Here is a 21,537-nt window from a genome sequence, read left to right as displayed (position 1 = left end):
CAGCTATCGTCTTGTGCAGGGGAAACAATTACACAAAGTGTGTACAAATGTTACCGGATCTCTTGCTTTTAACAGATTATTTAGCAGAAAATTAAGTCTGATTTTCTTTTGGATTGTATTGAACAGAGAGTGAGTTACTAAAAAGTCCAGCCTGAAAACAAGGTGGACACATGGAGAGTGAACAAGCTCATATTGAGAAAATATTTGCAAGTCTGTGGTCATAAAAAAAATGATGTGGGTCTTGTTATACAGCTTCTACTCTGTTCTTTACAATTTGCATTTAAAGTGTTTTTGATAAATGCTAAATATTGTGTTCTTAGGATTGCTCACCATCTTGTAATCGACCCATCTCACACATGACAATGTGTAAATGTATTAAAAGCAGCATTTGCATATAAACTCCCGCCAGCCTCTGCACACAGTGAAATCATTATTTGTCAAGTAGCCTGCAGGGTGAAGAGGAGTCACACTCACATTCATATTTATGTGCTGTTTAGAGCCGGAATCCCATTCAGGCAGTTTCAGCCACATCACCCTTCACTCCATTATCATCAGTTTATCTCATGCCATGAAGCATTTCTCAATGCATGTAGAGGACAGTGCACTAATCCCCTCACTTCAAACACCTGTCACATCAAATCATGTATGTGTAAGAGGGAGAAACTGCTACTATGCATGCTTTATTAACTCAACTAAGCTGTTGGACAAAATGACAGTCCGAGGATTACATTTTGCTTTGTCACCGTCTTCTTCACTTTGGTTTGTGGCAGCAGCACCAAGTCTCTTGCACAGTGATGCGTGTATTACGCTGCAATGTCATTTAATATTCAAACCCAGGGTTGAGCCAAGGGTGGTGGTTTGAATAAAAAACAAATGGAATTCATGGTGCTTTGTATCCAATCCGCCACTTGTGTGTCTCTGACCCGTAGCAATGAAACCAAAAGCAAAACAACCAAATAGAAATGGAGAAAGGAAAGACTTGCACAAAATCATCCTAGAAAAACTCCACAAATACTTTAGGAATGACCAGAATGACTCCAGAGAAAGAGCAAGAATCCAAAAAACACCCAAAGAAATTCAAGAAAGACCCTGCGAACACCTGAAAGACAAAATCTACCGCAGAGGTTTTAGATTTTTGTTTATCAAGACAGTCCTGTGACCAATTTTGAGTTCTCCAACATTCTGAATCCATAGAGTTCATCAGTCATGCTCCAATACGTTCTCGTGCCAACCCAGGAAGTCAAAGATCAGTCCGTTTACAAAAGAACACATTTATTATCTAGATGATTCAATCCATTTAGGTTAGCTAGCATTAAGACCATTTAGTATTTGTCCTAGTTAGATGTTTTTCAATGTAAAAGACATACAAAAACAGTCCTTTCTAAAGCATGTACTGTAAGAAAACAATATATACATTTTTACAAACAGACAAAAATAGATAAAAAAAAAAAACAAAGAAAAACAAAGTCGGGAAATCAATTAGTTCAGATTTGGCTGAAAAAGACGGATGCAACCCGACCCTCTAAAAGACCATCACCCAGACAGAAGTGTGTGTTGCTTGTGGTCTTAAATTATTCTTTTTGTAAACAACTCCAATAGCATGACTCGCATCATTGGAAGAATATCAGATTAAACAAGTGACAAAGAAGGAAAAAGGCAAAATATTATTAGGATGATCTTTTAGAGGCAGAGCACATCTATGTGTGTGTGTGAAGCATGAGTGCAAGCCACCCAGTAAGACATCGTGTGTGTGTGGGATGGAAGGGGTTAGAATCAACCTGAATTGTCCATCTATGCAGGAGAATGAAAGTCGAGCTTATTTGAATTTTTTTCTGTCTTTGTTGCAATTTGATCTGAAAGAGCGTCGGCGTCTGACTGAAAGGTTTTCGGATCGATGGTGACATGTAGAGCGAGTGAGGCGACGACTGACCCCCGAGAGAAACACAATAACCGTGTTCATAAAGGAATCGGGGGGAAGGAAGAAGAAAGGTGAGAACAAAGGAGAAATGCAGAACCTGAGTGACGCCAGAATCATGTACAGTATATATGTCATTCACAATATAATCTTCTAAACTAGAAGCTCATTTGGCTCGGTAAACTAACTTTTCTTCCTTTAAATTTACTCTGGCATTTGAAATGAGGGAGATAGAGCCGAGCGCCGACCCGATAGCGAGATGCGAGTCAAAGGTCACGACATGGCATTCAGGATGTGTGTTTCTACAGTGTAGGAGTGTTACGCGTGCAGGTTGGCTGCTAACACCACAGTGTGTGATTAGTGTAGATAAGACTTAGTGTTAAGACAGCAAATGTACTTAGCACTACTCAGACAGTGTAGGCGTATCAGAATAGCAAGCTGAGGTCACAAGGTCAAAGTTAGGGTCCGAGCTGGAGGATCTGCAGGCTCTGAGCAGACGGTCTGGGGAAAGAAATACAAACCGACAATTTGCATTTAACCGTTTGTTCCATCTTACACCATAAATCCTTCAGCTGTTGCCTCTTCCACGCCGGTTCAGTCCAGTTTTTCCTCTTTCTGTGTGCCGTTCATTTACAGAAACAATATGTCCTGCAGGTTTGCGTGTTCATTCTAGGTTCTTCGCCCCCCAGTTGTGACACAATCCTGTATTTTTTTTTCTCTAATGTTTGATATTCCGCAGGGTATTTCCAGAAGAGCTGATTGCAGTTAAAACAATGCAAATCCTGTTTGGCTCACTCGTTGTCTGGAGTCCTTAGCAGAAGGCGGTGCAGAGAAAAGAGTTTCCATTTTCTCCTTTTCCATTAGCATCCAGCTGCTTCAATTACTTCCCAAGTGCAAGGTGCACTATAGACGCACTGAATGTGTGCATGAAAGTGTCCCTCCTTTCTGTGGCTCCTCCGTAGATGCACCAGCAAAAGGAATGTGCTATCAAGGTTACTCTTATCGGCAATGTCTGGCTCGGCGCAAATATTTCGAGAGAAACACACAGGACAAACAACCTTCCTTTCTCTACGGGTTTTAGTAGATGACCTCGTAAACCGTGGCCTTCTTGTCTCCTGAACCGGTGACAATGTACTTGTCGTCCACAGATATGTCACAGCTTAGTACCGAGGAAGACTCTTTAGACTGCAGAGGGAAAGATACAAAGTAGAAAGGGAGAAGTCAGATGAAGGAAAAAACATACAGTCAGTAGAAAACACATTTATTACAGGAAAAGAACAAAATAAATAATTTCCTTGTGTCTATGTGTGGTACTGTATATACATACAGGCTTAGAACTGTCCTCTTTGAGAATATTGCTAAGATATATGGAATATGGGAATATGTTCTGACATTACCAAATGCTTGGATAGTGGCATAAAGTAACTACCATGAAACACCGTTACTGAGAGAACTGCTCAAACTGAAATCTGTGTTTAACATTTTGTCTCCCTCAAATTTGAAATACCAGAGGCTCCTCTCTTCCCACTTAATTTCTATATAAGGAATGGACTTGTGTGATATACCAACCTGGAATATGCTGGCTCCATAAGGTGTCCTCCATGCGTTCAGTAAGTTATCCTTTCCTGTGCTCACAAACCATTTACCTGTGGTACAGACAAAGACAAGGCATGAGCAACCAAGGGTTAATGACAATGATTCAGTCATATGACCTGGTGAAGAGGTTGTGTATTTAGCGTTATGAAATCCATCAGGTCAGTCACTGTTACTTAGATAATAAGACATAAGTGGGGTTTGAAAAAGCTCTTGAAAGAAAAAGGTGCTAGAAATCTAACTTACAATAAAGAGACAGAGCAACAGCCACTGACATATGGTAGATTGGAGAGACAGACGGATGAAGACGGGCAATAGCTTACCACAGTAGGCAAACTGCAGGGAGAGGACACAGCTCTCATGGAGGTGAAGCTGGTACTTGTCAGGCTTGGTGACATGAAGGACTTCAACATTGCTGCTCTCCATCCCCACAGCGAGCCACTCTCCTGTGGGACAGTAGCCTAGAGAGAAGATCTGCAGACCGGAGAGGGGAAACTATTTAAAGCTCAGCAAAGGGGATTTTGTCATAATTTCATAAGGGTTGCACAATTCATAGAATTGAAAATCTAAATTTTGAAATTAAAAATGTATAATTAGTAAATAGTGAAAGGTGGAGAAGTAATCATTTAAAAGTCCAGATGCACTGCATGAGAGGAGCAATGCTTCTCTGCTTTATCTACTTTGACTTTGTCTAGTATAAGACAATGTGTTAAAGATGCATGTATAATCATCATGTGCCATTTATAGAACATGATGAAGATCCCCTGAAATGGTGAATGTGCTATTAAATAAATTCAGCAGGAAGTGCACTTGATGGGCACAGACACACTTGTGCATCCCAGCAAGCAGCTCTCCAACAGAGAGCTTTTAGTACAGGAGCTAATGTATGTAAATTCACTTCACTATCTCAGAGCAGAAAAGCTTTCCTATTCTTATTTTAGTTTTTCTATTTAGTTTTGACACATTAAAAAGTGCGCAATTTTGAAAATGACTTCTTGCATTTCTGGCCTCAAACAAAGATGTAACATGTTATGTTTCCATTCCAGTCTAAGTGAAGTGCGTCAACACCATTGTCATGGTGACCAGCGTGTAATCGGTGAAGCATAACATACAAAAAGTGTTTTCACTACTCAACTGTGTAAGGACAGTGATGCATTCAAGAACTGTCTGATGGTGTGAGTGTGTACCTGTGATGTGAAGTCATGCTGCTGGAGCTGCCTGCCCTCCCTCAGATCCCAGGAGCGAACAGTGTTATCCAGTCCTCCGGTCCACAGCTTGGTGCCATCATTGGAGATATCGATACAGCTGGCTCCATCTGTGTGGCCCTGGAACTGCCTATGTTACCGATACATACACAAACAGAAAGATACTTCATGAATTGAAGAAGGACTACAAAAATGTAGAGCCTGAGGCATCAGGGTGTCTCTGCACTCTCTGTACACTACACGTGACCGCAGGGTGTTATCCCTGCATGAATTCAGTCATTAAAACTGTTCAATCAATTTCTGACTGACATATTTCTCATCTGTGGTCACTCTGGTGTAAGAATTGCCCACTGATGCTGAAACTTGTAATCAAGCCAGATTTAAGCAGTCATGGCTGAGAAAACAGGAGCAACAACAGTGTACACATATCCCACGTCCCATCTGTGCTTGTAAGATCAAACCAGAGACAGTTCTTACCTAACTAGCGTCTGGTTGTGTAAATCCCAGACTGCAATGTTTCCATCGCTGCAGCAGGAGAAGCAGACCTTGGAGTCTGGGCTGATGGCCAGAGCGTAGCATGCTGGTGCTGATGATGTCAGTTCTGCCTTAATCCTTGGAGTGGGTGTAGCCAAATCCCAGATTGACAGCGTGCTGGCCTCACCTCCCACTATCAGTGTCCGACCATCGGGAAGGAGGCGGCACGAGCGGATGTAGTTGTCCCGGTTCTACACACAAAATTATTGTTTTAATATACGTATGTTTTAATATATGTTCTTCCTCTATAATGAGTGGGAACATAGCTGCAGTATCAGTCAGGTATAATTCTAAGCCATGCACTTTGTTGCAGACATTGTGATGTACACGGATTTTGATAACCAAATACTTGTCCCACTTACCAGACAGTCCAGCTGTGACACAGGGCTCTTGTTGCCCGGGTGACTAATATCCCAAACCTTGACGCAACCCTTCCCCCCTGTGTAAACATGCCGGGTGGGGTTGCTGATGGTGACAGCACACACCACCTCGCCATGATTCAGTGTGTTGATCTGACGGGCGTGGCGAGGGATGCCGGGACCAACCAATGCGTCCGGGGGGAAGGGCACAGGTTGCATCTGCCCGTCGGCCGCCACGTGGAAGGAGTAGGCTCTGGATACAGGAAGAGGAGAGATAACACATTAAAAGTTGAGAGGAGGAGAGAGAATAGGGAATAAAAAAAGGGATGTGTAGGTAGAAGAAAACGAGAGGGGAAGTGAAAAGAAAAGGTTAAAAAAAAAAAGATGAGACATGCCAAAGGGCAATATGTACAGGAAGAGAGAAAATACAACAATAAAAAGGTGACATTTTGAAAAGTTAAGGTGAATGAGGAAATGAAAGTAGCGTGGAACGATGTTCATTATTTCTGTGCGTTCTCACACAAAAGCGTACAAGCAGTTGTCTGCACTTACGGTTTGCCACCGGGGATTCCTGTCAGACTGGGAGGCATTCCAGGGACCCGCATGTGAGGATGAGGGTCAAAACCAACCTTGAGGAGAGTACACAGAAGATTTATGAGCACAGTGCAAACACACTCATGGGCATTAGCAAAACACACACAGGTCAATACTAACCTGTGGTACACAATACAAACAGTCATGAGCACAAAGCAAATAGACACACTCTAAGTATAAATACCCTCTGAATGACAAGCATAAGAGTTGGCAAACATACAGAAGCAGAGCTGTCGGTACTTGTACCTCCTCCCACTCAAATCCAACACACACAAAAAGCTGATGCGTACACAACCCAACCTCGTTGAAAGTAACACTGTATAAATAGTATCACACATCAAAGTAAAATGCCGCCGTGACATTATTACTTTCCTATATAAAAAGAATAAAAACGGTTATGTACAATAATGTATACAAAACATATTCCACGCTTACCTTTTCCTTTTCCTTTTAGTAAGAACGAATGTCCACATAATGAATACATGCATCCTCACTTACCATGGGTGAGCGCCCGTATGCAGCCACAGCAGCAGCAGCAGCAGCAGCACTCATCTGAGGTGACATGTTGTGTAGTCCAGCAGCATATGCTGCAGCCCCAGCTGCACTGGCCAGCTCCCCATTCATCCCTGCCGCATGAGGCAACATTCCAAATGCTCCCGGGTATGGACCTGGCACAGCCAGGGGGGTCCGCAGACCTGCAGCTGATGAGGAGCGGGAGTGGAAGGTTAGAAATCTTACAAATTACAAATATCTTGACAATACACGACTCTTTACTCTTACTCTTTACTGCATTGCGTAAGATTATCAACAACCCTTGGCTTGGATCCTTTTTTTATGGCTGTGATGTATTGTTGAGTGGCCACTGAGTGTACAGTAGAGTAAACTGGACTTACTAGGTGGGTGAGGTATCTCCATGGAGGGGGGTTTGGATAGACTGGGCCGGATTCCAGGGTTGGAGCTTGGACCTGGAGTGGAATCCCCTCTCGGTGTGGGTGTGCTTGACTTTAGTCCAGGTGTGCCGGCCTTGTCCCGCTGCCATGGATAAAGACATTTAAAACATTAATATACAAGACACTGCATATATACACAACAGCTATATCCCCGTTTCATTCACTTGTCTTTCTGTCTTCAACTATTTGTCCATCCAAATACTCATCCATACCATTGCCATCTCTTTGGACTTGAGGGACGACGAGCTAGCTGACGACGCTGTGGAGGCCGGACTACAGGGGTCTTTCTTGAGGAGACGTGCCTTATCCAGGCCGTTTTCTCTCGGGGAGGGAAGAGGCGTTCCACGAGGGGAGGTAGGGTCCTGAGGAGACGAGGGAATCACTCGTTCACTTGATGGGATCACAGTAGCTAGGAGCATGTTACTTGAACATAGTTGAAGTGACTATTTTTCTAGATAGAGGAATCAGTCCAATGGTTACTGGTATTACTTTATTTAATGGAACAATATAACACAAAAGCACTGACAAAAATATGCGGTGTCAGAGCACTCGGTATATTAAGGTTGCTTTCCTTTGAAATAATGTTTTTATTATTGGCCAAATCATGCTGAGCTGAACAAAACACAATATTCACAAAATATCAAGCGGACTGACCTCATTTGATACATCCACCACTAAATTGTCATCACTTTTCTCCCCGTCGCTATCCTGTAAAAACAGACAATCAGTTAGCACAACATAGTATTTTCCTTAATAATTTCGTTGTAGACATTTGCATAAACACATAACCAGTGGCTTTCTTACGTAGTGACTGGAGTCCTTGTCATCCACTTTGCGTTTCTTGGTGTCATTTGGAAACTCGGGCCCGTTACGGCGCTTGTCCGAGTTCCTCAAACTCTCCGGCAGCATTGAGTTACTCTAAAGATGAGAGCAGAGAGGAAGTGAAGGACAAGATGAAGAGAGAGGGAAGCAGAGGAGAGGGAGATAAAAGACAAGAGTTCAGTTGTGTAGAGATCAGATTGTGCCATGGACAACAGCTATTCTGCTCGATGTGGGACAAGTAAGAAAAACACACTTACTGCAAAAAAAAAGAAATGCACAACACTTCCACAGCCTCTCTTGTATCACACCAGACAGTTTTCAGTCACAACTACACTCCTCTGAGATTGATGATTACATTAAGTGGCTCTCAAAATCTATCTGTGCTCCCTGACAAGCTGCATGGGCTCCAGTGTGTGTGTTTGTCTCCATGTGCACATGATGTGTAATTGACTGTGAAGGCTTGAGTGTGTGACAAAGTGTGTAACAGACTGTGTGTTTGTATTACTTGCATAATACATCTCTCTTGTGTCGCTGTGTCCCAGGACGCCACACATGCACGCGCGCACACACACATATACACACAACCAACCCCAAGCCCCCTAACCAATGGATCCTATTGTTAATGGATTAAAACTTCATGTTGAGTCCATTAGAGTCTCAGCCTGTCAATGAAATGTGCATCCAATATACAGACACACACACACACACACACACAGAAGAGAGAGACAGAAAGAGAGGGATGGTAGAAGAGAGAGAAAGAGAGAGAGAGAGGAAAATGAAGCTCAGAGTAGGGGAGGAGGGTGAGAAGTGAGAAACAGGGGAGAGGGAGGGATTAGATGAGCCGACAGAGGATGGAGGGAGGGTGTGAGAGTGTGGAAGAGAAGAAAGGGTGACAAGAGATGATGGGAGGAGTGGAGTGGGAGTGGTGGTGGAGGGGGGGCTGTATTCTGCCAAAGGCCCTTCTTTCACGCTTCCCCTCTTCCTCCCTCCCTCCCCCTTTATTGAAAGGTTTTAGTGAGCCGAGCACAGGAGCACTGACCCGCAAAACATAAGCACCCCCCGCCCCCCCCCGGCCCTCCTCTGTTGGCTTGTAGTATGGGCGCACACACACACACACACACACACACACACACACACACACACACACACACACACACGTTACGTGTCATATGACTGCTGCCCCCCCCCCCCCCCCCCCCCCCCCCCCCCCCCACCCTTTCCCAAGCACTCCCTTCTCGGTGGCACTGATATTAAACACAATGAGAGTCTTTAAGCGCGGGATCAGGGGCGAGGGGGGCGGGGGGGTAATCTGCTCACTGAGGTGTTAAATAGGCACAACAATGCAGACTGGGTTGGGGGGGGGAGTGTGTGTGTGTGTGTGTGTGTGCGTGCGTGTGTTTTTGGTTGTCTATGGGTGAGCTTGAGCCTGTCTATTGTTTTGTTCTGCCCTAGATCTGCTCTGAACTGTTAGAAATGTTAGGCTTCCTTTTTTCTCTTTCCCAAAATGAGCTTTTTAGCATGGTCACACACCCAAACACACACACACACACACAATCACACAGTTAAAACTACAACTATGAAAACTGGTGGTGGTTTCAAGCATTAATGATATGGTGAGATGAACTTTACTGATCCCAGAGGGGGAAATCGGGTCACTGGAATAGCAAAGAATAGGCTAATGAAAACAATATCATTAAAATGAAAAATTGAGCTTGGGGAGATGCATCAGCAACAGGTAAACTTTACCTTGAATGCTTGAATTTTAAAACAGAATAATGGGATCTTTGGATCCCACTTGAAAGTCGTAAGTTTAAAATGTTTCAGGAGAATAATACTGCATTTGAGATGAGCTATTAGCCACTTCCACACAATTACATTATCATTTGGAACTGTGGTGACTATGGATACGTGTAAACAGGAAATGAATTGGGCAAAAAATAGAATCTGATTTCTGAGTAAGTAAGCACAAATGAAAATGTATTATTCCTCCAAACCAAACTATCCCTTTAGGAAATATCAGAAAGTAATGTTGAACAAAGAACATTGCATTAACATTGCTTAGAATAAGGAGGCACTTACTGTGCTGGGCTCTCGCTCTGTAGCCATTGGCAACACAGGCAGGTTGAGATGATAGGATTGAGCAGAGAACCCAAAGGAAAGAAAAATAAGTTAATTCTGTGAATAAAACGTCATAATCGTGATGAATATCACCCCAACTATCAAGTATATGAAGTTAGAATCTCATTTTGAAACGAAAAATGAAAGACATGTTTTAAAAACAAACACAACCATTTAGATATGCACATACAACTGGCTGTAGGAATAAATCATTACATAAATAAATATAACAGAAAAAATCCTTTACATAAGTACATCAGTATCCTGTTTAAGGTTTCAAAAAGCATCTGGAGAACAGGTCAGAGATCTATCTGAAGTGGAGGGTGTTTGTTCACCTCTCAGATGCTCTGGCCCTGCAGGATGTGGGTCTGGACCAGCGTGGTGGGGCTTTTTATCTCCATCTTTTCCAAGTAGATGTGGGGGCATGCCACCAAGTGCACCTGACAGAGCCAAGAGACCAGCTGAGCCACCCAGCTGAGAAGGGTGGAGGCCGGCAGGATGGGGAGTGAGGGGCACAGGGGCACCACCATGATTATGGGATAAATGCTGCTGCTGGGCGAGGAGACAAAAGCAGAGTTGGAGGACAACAGATGGTTAGGTGAGGCCAATGTGAGGTGTTGTGGTGATGCATTCCAAACAAACCTTAACCTGTGGCATTTGACCAGGATCATTTGAAAATCAATACAAATCTTTGTGGTGTAATTCTTCTCTAAACAACAATACAGAACTATGGAGCTACATGCCAGACAACTGGGTGAAACTGGCAGAACTTTGGGGAAAGGCACCCATTGCAACTTGCCAGGCACTTACCATGCCACTGTGACCAAAGAAGGAAGTCTCATAAGGGCAGCGGATGCGGGGAGTTTTATTCACTCAGCACCATCTCTGCTAAAGGTGTTTGGAAGCACTTTGCGTTTTATTGTCTCCAGGGAAGGAAGGAGCTTGACATGACATTTGTTGCTTATAGGCACAAAGCAGTGTGACAGTCTAACTTGTGCATGTTGATGTTGATTATTGTTCCTTGCTAGGCTGATAGAAGTATACTTCCACTGATAACAGCTGTGCCTTAAGTCCCAAAGCAGTGCCCATGATTGCTGTGTTGAACTGAGATTGATTTTTCTCTCAAAAATCGTTTCTCAGTCGGATCGTTACCCCAAGACTTCTTATCAAATTGCATCCTTCCCAAAGATTCCCGGTAATGTACAGATATACTGAATTCAAACTCGCTCACTGAAAGCCACAGTGGGTAAGAAAAATGTTTTACTGCCCTTTCTGAGATTTTGTAGCTTCACATCACAGCCTGATGCTGTCTGTGCTACTCAATCACATCATATAGTGCAATGTGTATTATTAAATGGCTTTCAGTACACATAGGACATCATATCTCTGTTAGCATGATTGGTTTAAGACGTTCATTTTTAAATGTTTTTGCCATTTTACACATAAATTTGCTACAAAATTATTTCAAAAATAATTCATTATATCCATATTCTTAACATGTAATAATAACAAAGTCATATTTCAGTTAAACAATGGAAGTATTTGTATCTGTATCTTTAACAGATAAAGAGGCTCATTGTAAACTGTATATACCTAAAAAAAGATAATACACTCAATAAATGCTATAACATGGCTTCCTTTAATGTGCATAACCCTAATGTCTCTAATAGAACCTAGAAAAACTCAAGTGACTGTCACTGAAATGGAATAATCAATATCTTTAATATCGATAAAGCCATCCACAGCCTAATCAATACAAACATCCAGCCCTATTGAACTCTTCAACAGATGGACAGTTTCTTCTGTCTGCGTTTACACCTCAACAAGCTACTGCTATCCACACACACACACACAAACACATGTGCACACACGCACGTACACCCGAGCACACACACACCTTTGGGGTCAAACACTGAACAATACTGACAGCTGGGCTCAAAGCCCAGAGCCTGGAGGATGTGGTGGGAGAAGGGCGGGGAGATGGGAGGAAAGGAGGTATGACGAAGGAGTGGGGGGGGAGAAGTGGGGGGATAGCCCCAGCTGCTGCCTGCACTGTCAGGTCTTATGAGGGAGCGAGGCGACTGAGGGGAGAGAATAGGAGAAGAGGGTCAGAGAGAGAGAGAGAGAGAGAAAGAAAGAGAGAGAGAGGGAGGGAGGGGAGGGGGGGTTTGGCTGGCAGCCCTGCTCTCTCTTTCACACCAAATCAGGCGCTCGTCTGAGCGTGAAATGCCTTTGTGTTCCAAAACATCATTATTGCCTCCTCAGACAGTAGCCGCGGGAATCCAAGCTCACCGATTCGCCGCAGGGAAGGGAGGAGGAAGGAGGGAGAGTAAAGGAGAAGGGGGGCACAGGAGGTGACTCGGCAGGGGTGGGAGGAGTGCTGAAGGTCAAACCGACTTTTATCTCACCTAATTGACTAACCCACTCCCCCACCTTTCCCCGGCCCCAACCCCCATCTACTCTTTTCTCTTCTCCCGTCGTGCCCTGATGAATGACGGCAAAACAACGCAATAGCTTTTAGCCTCAACCCAAATGTCTGCTTGTGTGCGCGCGCGCGCACACACACACACACACACACACACACACACACACACACACACACACACACACACACACACACACACACACACACACACACACACACACACACACACACACACACACACACACACACACACACACACACACACACACACACACACACACACACACACGCAGTGTGCAAACCGAGATAGTTGACTGCCAAACAATTAAATGTAAACACACACAACGTCACACTTGATCAGACTAACGCGCATACACAGTCTAGAGTCTAGATAAACAACCATCCTACCCCTTGCTTGTTGTTTTCTGGGGATAACAGATATCCGTGCTCTGCTACACACAGATGCACCAAAACAAATGCGAAAACACACACAGAGACATAAAAACAGAACCCCTGATGAGAGTTAATGGAGGAGAAGTATTAGTGGAAGAAAAGGGAGAATGGTTTGTCATGGGATGTTAGTGTGAACTGGTATGTCTGCATGGGTGCGTGCGTGCATGTGTGTGTGTAGATGTGTGTATGTGTGGCGTTAGAGGCAACACGCTTCATTACACTCATTTAACTCACAAACAGGGTGAATGACAGGCTGGCGTGGGAGAAGGGAGGAGAGGGGAAGAGGAGAGCGTAAGGGCAACACTGTGACCCCCCTTTTACAAACACTGGAATCCTGCAATTAAGACTCAAACGGCAACTGCCAAATCCACCTCTCCCCCATCTCACACACACACACACAAGCCCCATCAGTCCACGCCAACTAACAAGCCCTCCTCACTTCTAACTAAACCACCCTTCAAACCCCCTGCCCACACTTTGCTAAGCTAGCTCTGTAGACCCATCCACCCACACCCCCACCTTCTTCCCACATTCCCCTGATACTCAGACCCCCGGCCTCCCTTCCCGCCAGTCAAGCCCCTATGGCTCCTCTCAAGTAGAGAATCCTCACTAGCCTGACGTCCCACCATAAAAGTCACCACCAACGGCTCTATTCTGTGTTTTGGCTGGATCGTATCCATGTGTCTGACTCACTGTGAAAAACATCTGTTCACTTTCTCCTACATTTAACTCATCCAAGTAGTGGCTCCCTATATATATATAAATGTGATGTGAGAGACCTTTTGAGCACCAGTTGAAACAATGTGATGTGGTGAAATATTTGCAGTGAAATTTAAATAGTGTGACGTCTCTATGTAAGCTGCAAAATATAAAACCACAATCTGCTGGCTTCAAATGCCACCGGGGACATTAACAGAAATACCTGCTGTGTCTGCCTGATGACAGGTGAAACACAGGTACAGTCAGATTACTGGCACGAGCTAAATACATTTCTCATTTTGACAAACACAGACATGCAGACACACACACAGTGAAAGTGAAGAAGTAGAGGAATACGTACTGTTGGTGGAAGACCTGGCAGTCCGCGTACCCCGATGACAGCGTTGAGCTCTGCCATGGTCACCTGCTTGGCCCGCTCCACGGCTTGGACCACCTGCTGCTGATGCTGGAAAACACAAACCCACCCAAACACACAGCGTGGCTCACGTTGAGGAAAGGTGGCAGTCATTACAAGTATACAAACCAACACAAGTATGACATATAGGCTGTCGCTGAGACTCATACACACTTACCTCCTGTGAGAGGAAGGGGATGACTTGTGCACAGATGGTGTTTAGTCTCTTGGCAATCTCAGTCTGAAGGGAAAAGAGAGACGCAGAAAGAGACGTAATTGTTAATAACATGATTACATTCATTAAGAAAAGGCAGCTGTTCAGTAAGTCATCAGTCGAGTATTGCACGGGCACACAGACAAACAGACTGGAAATTGCTGCTTCCACACTAAGCCGGTAAACAAACACTGACACAGAGTGGAAGGAAAGTTAATCTGAGGCAACTGGACTTGCTGGTAAAGGCTTGAAGACGCTTCACCTCCCAAGCCTTTACCAGCAAGTCAAGTTGGCTCAGATTAACTTTCCTTGGATATCATGACCCGAAGACCCGAACTGAGAACCTTCACTGCTACAGCGCAAAAACCCCCTAACACACACTTAACCTCAACACTGGAACCTGGTAATTGTCGCACGTGCCAGTATGATGACATATTCCATTCTGTTTATCAATGTGAGCTCACGTTTCTCTCTTTCTTGCTGTATTTCTTTTCTCCCTCTCTGCACGCTTGTCCCTCTTCCCATCAGCACTTCACCATAATCTCATTAGCTACTAACTTCATTTGCTCTCCCCTCAGTATCCATGCCAACACATCCGCCTGCCCCCCAGCCCCCGGAGGTGGCTACAATTGGGTGAAACCAGATACCCCCACGGTGGCACCAAATCAGATAAGGTGGTTCACTTTACCTATCATGCAATCAAATTGATACGAAGTAGGGCAGTGTGAAGGGGGAATTGGAGGAGCCACGAAATTTAGTAATGGCTCTTCAGACACGCACATGCCATATAAATAGATACACACTCACATGTACGGTCAGGATTTTCCTGAATGTGAAAACTGTTTGAAAAAAAGCAGTAGCTCTCAGGTAAATTGAGGCAAAAATAGTTTGAAATAAAGAATTCAAATATATTATCAAACTAATGACTATGATTGGAGAATCAGGATTGAAATTACAAACTACCCAGAGCTTAAGTCTTAAAAGTTGGTTTATTTAACACATTGATCGGAATAAATATAATCAAAAATGAAAAAACATGAAAACTATATTATCCACTCTGTATGCTGAAATATTCATTCATTTCAATCCAGGGTCAAAATGAATTGAGCTGTACTTTTGTTTGTAGTTGTAAAACAGAAGAGCCTGACCACATGTGTTATGCAGTTAACATGCTTATTGCTTCAATAAGAATTGAACAGTGTGTAAATCATATGTGTATTTACACACCTGGCCACATCATTCTGGAGACACTCATGAATGTGTAAATGTGAGGATGTGTAAACCTGAGGATGGCCCAGTGCACATCTGTCTGATGGTGCCTCAGATACACACACACACATTGTGTCTGAAGACAATAAAAGGCAGTTGGTCACAGTCCACTGATTAATATCATCTTTGTGAAAGGTGGCCATATTATCCATCAGACCGTTTACTATCATGTAAACAAGTCTTTGTATTTGTTTCTTTGGTGTCACAATGCATGTGCCCTGACACCAGATTTACTATTATCACTCTCTGTACACAACGGAGTGAGGTACCTCGGCAACTATGAACTTTCAGTACATAAGTGCAACCTGAACACCTAGTGAGTTGTTGGCTTCTGCAGTCTGTAAATCAACCTCAGCCACGACACGTCCAGAAAGTTCTAAATGCAATGAGTATTTCAGGCAGAAAAAACCTGCCCGTCCATTCCCAGAGGCTTGAGTAGTAAGCCTATAATTAGCCTTGTAGCTCACTGATTATGGTGTCTGAGAATAGTTCATTACTAGGGTCAGCACACCTTATCCAACTTGGATAACTGACAAAGTTACGGACCTAACAAGGTTGAGGCGAGAAATGCCTGGAGAGGTGAGCGTAAGCTGATAAGCATGATTTAACAACCTTCAATTGTTTATCCAGGGCATACTTAAGAACTTACAACGTGTGTGTTCAAGCTTGAATAAGTGGCTCGTCACTCAGTCACTCATTTTGCATATCCTGGCCGTCCGAAGCCATCTAGACCCAGACCCCGTTTCACAAGATAACATTCATATAGACAGAAAACAGGGTACAGAACCTAACAACCAAATGAGAAGATGCAAGTGTGCACACAATGTGCTAACAGAGAACAGGCCTCCATTACACATTTAATTGGAGCATTACTGCTATACTACACACACTGCCAACCCCCCCCCCACCACAGCAGGAGGTGGGTTGTTAGTCTGTATCCCCTGTACCCCCCGCCATCAGAAGCTTGTTGCTCTGACAACTGCAGCCCCAAGCTAATGACCTCCCCTGGAGCTTTAGTGTGTGTGTGTGTGTGTGTGTGTGTGTGTGTGTGTGTGTGTGTGTGTGTGTGTGTGTGTGTGTGTGTGTGTCTACAATAGACAGAGATGCATGTCCCTCACGATGAAAGAACAGTAGCTTCACACTGGCATAAAATGAAAGGGGAGCAAACAAAACAGGAGGGAGGGATCCTTTAATTGTAAAAGGAGAGTAAGGAAGTCAAAAGGAATGGGAGCGAACTTGAGGCATAGAGGAGAGATAAGCGAATAACACAAGAGGAGAACAAGGGAAAATAACTAATGGGAGGGAGTGTGTGAGAAAGAGAGAGAGAGAAAGAGAGTGATATAGAAAGACAGAGAGAGAGAGAGTAAGAGAGAAAGAGAGAGCGAGAGAGAGACCCTGCTCCTCAGTGAAGCAGCCAGGCCAATCCACCTCCAATTTCCTCTGGTCTGAGCGGTCGATAGCTGGTAATTACTGGTAAACGCTCTGAGCCGTGTACCACTCCTGTGCGGAATTGTGTGTATGTGTGTTTGGAAGAGTTTTCCTACTCAGCCATGTGTCTGCAGCCTAACAGCCTGAATGCCTGCTTCTCTGTGTCTATGGATGTACCCATGTGTAGACACGGGTGCCTCTGTGTGTGTGTGTGTGTCCAAAATTGTCCCCAACTACATGTGGGCATACGTTAAGTTCTGAGATAGTCCTTGTCCGTCTGTATGCAAGTATGTACACGACTAGTAGCAAGTCTCTTCGCGCTCCTGCATTTTGCTTTCACACTTGGGTGTCTGCCTTACTTGCGCGCGTGTGTGTGTAAGTGTGTGTGGCTGCCTGCCGGTGAAGGGGAGCTCGCCTGTCTCTCTCCTCCACTGCTGGCTTCGGCGTGATCAATTCCTCTGCCCTCCCCGGCCCTGCCCCTCTAATGTAATAAAGCAGGCCGCTCCCCTAGACAGCACCAATCAATCTACAGAGCCATTCATCCTGCCTCTGGGCTCAGCCGGCCGGCCCTAACTGGGGAAATGGAGACAGAGCCCCATCGATCACAAATAAACACACACACACACACACACACAGAGGGCATACAGTAAACGCACTCACACACACACACACACACGCACAAGTGAATCAACACACAAATGCATTTGGGCGCACACAAGGACACGTCAACAGGCGCACACACCAAATGTATCATAACCCCCGCTAAGAGAGGGGGGGAGGGGGGGCAGAGGGCAAAAGAGAGGAAGAGAGACAGACAGGCAGACACTTAAAAGTAGACAAGAGGCAGACGGACGCATTCATACCTGTTTGTGCATTTCGATGTTGAGGCCATAAGACATCTCGTAGTACTGGGGAGAGAGAGAGCAGAGAGTCGGGTGGTTAGAGCTGTGAAAGTACTTGTGAAACGTTACAGTTCAAACAAGGTACGACCACGCTTTGTGGCCCTTTGAATACTTCTACAGGTCAAGTCACCTTATTCTCTCCAAACTCCATCTTTCATTTCTAATATGGTCAACTCATGTTCCGTTGCTGGGTTTCTGTGGCTTCTGTTTCTTTGTGCATTTCATATTCAGACTAAGTAGAGTACAATGTATAGCTACAATTTGGTATCAGACAAAGGATCGAGGGGAAATTCGCCAATATCGCCCGTAGATTGCAGCACTGAATCTACCTTCTACCTCTACCTTCCATCATCACAACGCTTTAAAATGCTGACACACATTTGAGCCAATCGGTACGCTGCAATGTCACCGCGACCCTGCTGAAGGGAGGGACAGCAGGCTTTGATCCCGCTCCAAAAGCAGGGACCGAAAACTGAAGGGTTCCGCTCGCTTTAAGCTTGCCCCGGGTCGGCTGTGGGTGAAAAAGGAAGCGGGTCGTTGGCTCACTACAATTCAGCCCCGAAGTGGAAAGGGGCCTGTAGTCAAATGTTTGGTTCACTGAGATCCTCGCTTTGCGTTCAAAATGTCAAGCTCACAACCTGCAAATTCATTCAGTCTCAGCTCCTATGCTAATCACCCTCATTTGCATGTCTCCAGGAAGAGACTTAAACAGGCGTTATTCATGTTGCTGTGCATGTTTGTTCATTAAGCCTCTTAAGTTTGTTGAGCTAATAGTACAATATTTTATTATTATATTACTTGAACTGAAAAGGACAAACAGTATGTAACTTGAGCGCCTATGGAGCAGGTAAGGGCACAACACTCCCTCCTCAAGGACACCTGAACAAGGCAGAAGCTCCACTAGACTGCCATGAGGCCCCTGGAGCAAGTGAAATGAGTGTGTGTGTGTTGGAGCTCACCATGACGTAGTGTCTCTGCATCTCAGTCTTTTCACTGGCCAGCTTCTCACACTCTAGCTTGAGACTGAAAAAAAAACCACACACAATTGGCAAGTTACTTTCAGGGTTGGTAGGCGAGTAATCTCATTGGTGCATGCATCAGTATTACTGTCATATGCTGTCCCTCCTCAGAGTAATACACAATGAAGAGGCTGGGGAAATGAGCAGTGTCATTGAAAAACATTGTGCCAGAGATAGAAAGTGAAAAATGTATTGTAACTGCTTTGGCCTTGGTCTGAAAAACAAATAGCAGTGAATATGGGTTAGTGTGTGGTACGCTCAGGATACTGTGTGTGTGTGTCAGTGGAGTGGGGTTGTTTTCCCAAAATATAAAATTCATTAACCAGAAGGATGCTAAACAGCAGAGCGTACTCTGATCCCAAGTTCCCTCTATCCACTGGTTCAAGCAACCAGACGCACAGAGCTCGTCTTCAAGAGAGTGAAAGTCAAACGAGGATGACGATGACTCTTCCTGTCTCCCAGCCAGTTGATAGGTGCTGTGTGTTCGCCGCACAGTGTTTGTTTGGCTTAACCCCACCAAGCATGAGGAATCCACCACATACATGTTCCCAACAAACAGGTAAACGGTGTATGACAAGCTAACCTCTATATGTGTGTGTGTGTGTGTGTGTGTGCCTGAGCCAGTTTGCGAATTAAGAACAAAACCGTCTGTTGTCTGAAAGTCAGCAGCATTCACCTGTTGCACACCCCCCTTCCCCATATACAAGAACAAGTCAAACTACATACACACACACTCAGGCCGTCTCTTTCCACGATACACAACTATGCACAGAGGGAAAATAAGGAGTGATTTATGGAACCCTGAGCCCACACGCCACCCTCTGGCTCTAACCCATCACCACGACTTAGACCTACCGCAGTGTCAGCACCAACGCTCATGTCTGGGTCTGCTCTGTGTGTGTGTGTGTATGAGTGTGTGTGTGTAGCCTGTGAGCTCCTAATCCCGGGGTTTACAGGTTAGTGTGAGGGCAGAGTTGGGGTTTTTTTTTTTACAACTTAAGGGAAATGACTGTGGTTAGGGTGAGGTTTCAAGTTAGAGAGTAGATGACAATGAGAACATTTGGCACGGCGGTGCAAGACAGAAGCAAGCGCCTTGAACGGGGTGTGTGAGTGTGTGTGTGTGTGTATGATCCACCTGTGGTACTGTGCTTGGAGAAACTGGAACTCCTCCTTGATGCGGTCCAGTGACTCTGGGATGGTGAACTTGAAGGGCTGGCCTGGGGCCTGGTGGGGTGTCTGACACACAAGCACACACACACATACATCATACAACCTCATTGATTGTCCTCCAAAAGGCATCAACATAGTAACAGCTTTCAAAATAAGCATTGTTATCGTGCACACATCACTGCTCGGAGGAATTAACAAGAAGAAAGACAATTACATCAGCACGTAGATAAAACTAAGACAACAAGATGCGTCGGGCAAATAAAGAGGCGTCTCTCGGGCTGTGGACAGCCGCCATGTAGGGGCAGATGAGCGGTTAGATCCAGGTGAACAGAGGCAGAGTCTTACCGGGTGTCGCCCTTGGGGGAACATGGTTATCTCCGCGAGGATGCGCCCGTTTCCCGCTTCAACTGGTCAAAACAGGGCACAGTGGGGTTGTTGGGTGCTCCGGATCACGAAAACGAATCCATCCGCCGTTATTTACGAGCACTTACGGTCCTTCCGATCCTTATTTTAAGAGAAATCCTAACCAGTCCGCTGCTCCCGCGGAGTTCACCAACCGGTTAACGTGAAGCCCCGCTACCCCTCTCTCGCTCTCTCTCTCTCTCTCCTCCTCGCTCGCTTTCTGTTGCCGTCTCCCCTCCGCTCCACCGACAGCGCGGCCGTAAATCAACCGGAAAAACACGGGAAACGGCTCATTAGTTGGAGGGGGAGGTGGGTCTGAAGCAGGTGAGGAAATGAAGACGAAAGACCGTGTTTGTACTTCAGCGCCGGGGTCCGGTGTATTTCGAGTAGAAGAGACCAAACAAACACGCAAAGAAAAACCCAAAGGCAGTCAAAAAAAGAAAAGAGCCGCAAACTGCTCACGGCCAGAGCAGCAGAAACAAATCCACACAAGTTAATTGCAGTGAAGAGTTCCCCACTTGACTCGCTGCGGTGGCTAGTTGGCGGTGGAGTAGTCAACAAAGAAAGAAATGTTTACTTCCCGGGTGACACGGTTGAGTTTGAAGGTAAAAAAGCGGATCCAAAGGAGATTCAACGAAGAACGAGGAGAGATGTTGTTAGTTTTGATAACAACAACTCCACCGCGAGGCACACAGTCCACAGCCTGTCTGCGCTTTACCTCAATGGCAACTTTCTCACGCGGTTTCACGCTCTCCAGCTAACCGACACGGATAGCCGTCCCACAAAACCGGCACGGACCAATCAGAGCTGTCGGTCCACGTGGGGTTAATGATGTATTTTATACAACTGGCCAATGGTTTGCCTGGAAGCGACCTCGAGTCTGTTGACCTGGTTGAGATACCCGGACCGTAGCCAATCAAATCGTCGCGAGGAGCTTCCATTCCGGATGCGCGCGGGGAGGGCGGAGCTGTGAGTGTGAAGGAGAGTCTCAGCTGTCAATCAAAGTAACGTGGGTCCAAGGCAAGCCGGACGCGCGCGCATACACACACAC

General features: G+C 45.1%; 1 protein-coding gene across 2 annotated transcripts; it reads right to left on the bottom strand.

The window, feature by feature from the left end:
* Window positions 1-725: 725 nt before the first annotated feature.
* On the bottom strand, window positions 726-21,216 carry LOC143003483 (transducin-like enhancer protein 1). 2 transcript variants are annotated; one of them, XM_076154211.1, is made up of 20 exons: window positions 20,430-21,216; window positions 20,050-20,150; window positions 18,855-18,918; window positions 17,857-17,901; window positions 14,261-14,323; window positions 14,029-14,133; window positions 10,426-10,642; window positions 10,052-10,068; window positions 7,955-8,068; window positions 7,805-7,858; window positions 7,363-7,512; window positions 7,094-7,232; window positions 6,699-6,901; window positions 6,159-6,235; window positions 5,610-5,859; window positions 5,191-5,438; window positions 4,696-4,843; window positions 3,832-3,982; window positions 3,485-3,561; window positions 726-3,100 (listed from the first exon to the last, which is right to left on the bottom strand). In XM_076154211.1, exons 1-20 carry the CDS (start codon window positions 20,451-20,453, stop codon window positions 2,993-2,995), a joined length of 2,355 nt encoding a protein of 784 aa, XP_076010326.1. In that variant the 5' UTR covers window positions 20,454-21,216; the 3' UTR covers window positions 726-2,992. The 2 variants fall into 2 exon arrangements, with proteins under 2 accessions (XP_076010326.1, XP_076010327.1); XM_076154212.1 differs by having other exon boundaries at window positions 10,426-10,639.
* Window positions 21,217-21,537: the final 321 nt, after the last annotated feature.

Source organism: Genypterus blacodes, unplaced genomic scaffold (genome assembly GCF_046128005.1).
Source record: "Genypterus blacodes isolate CSIRO-AG114 ecotype Tasmania unplaced genomic scaffold, CSIRO-AGI_Gbla_v1 ptg000061l_1, whole genome shotgun sequence".
Taxonomy (NCBI): domain Eukaryota; kingdom Metazoa; phylum Chordata; class Actinopteri; order Ophidiiformes; family Ophidiidae; genus Genypterus; species Genypterus blacodes.
The sequence above is the reverse complement of the archived record's forward strand: the minus strand, read 5'-3'. Positions and strand labels throughout refer to the sequence as shown.

Coding starts and splice junctions, on each gene's coding strand:
- LOC143003483 (XM_076154211.1), bottom strand. CDS start 20,453: ATGTTCCCCCAAGGGCGACACCCG. Junction 7,513..7,804: donor TGGTGGATGTATCAAATGAG/GTCAGTCCGCTT, acceptor TCGTCTCCTCAG/GACCCTACCTCCCCTCGTGG. Junction 6,236..6,698: donor CATACGGGCGCTCACCCATG/GTAAGTGAGGAT, acceptor ACTCTCCTCAAG/GTTGGTTTTGACCCTCATCC.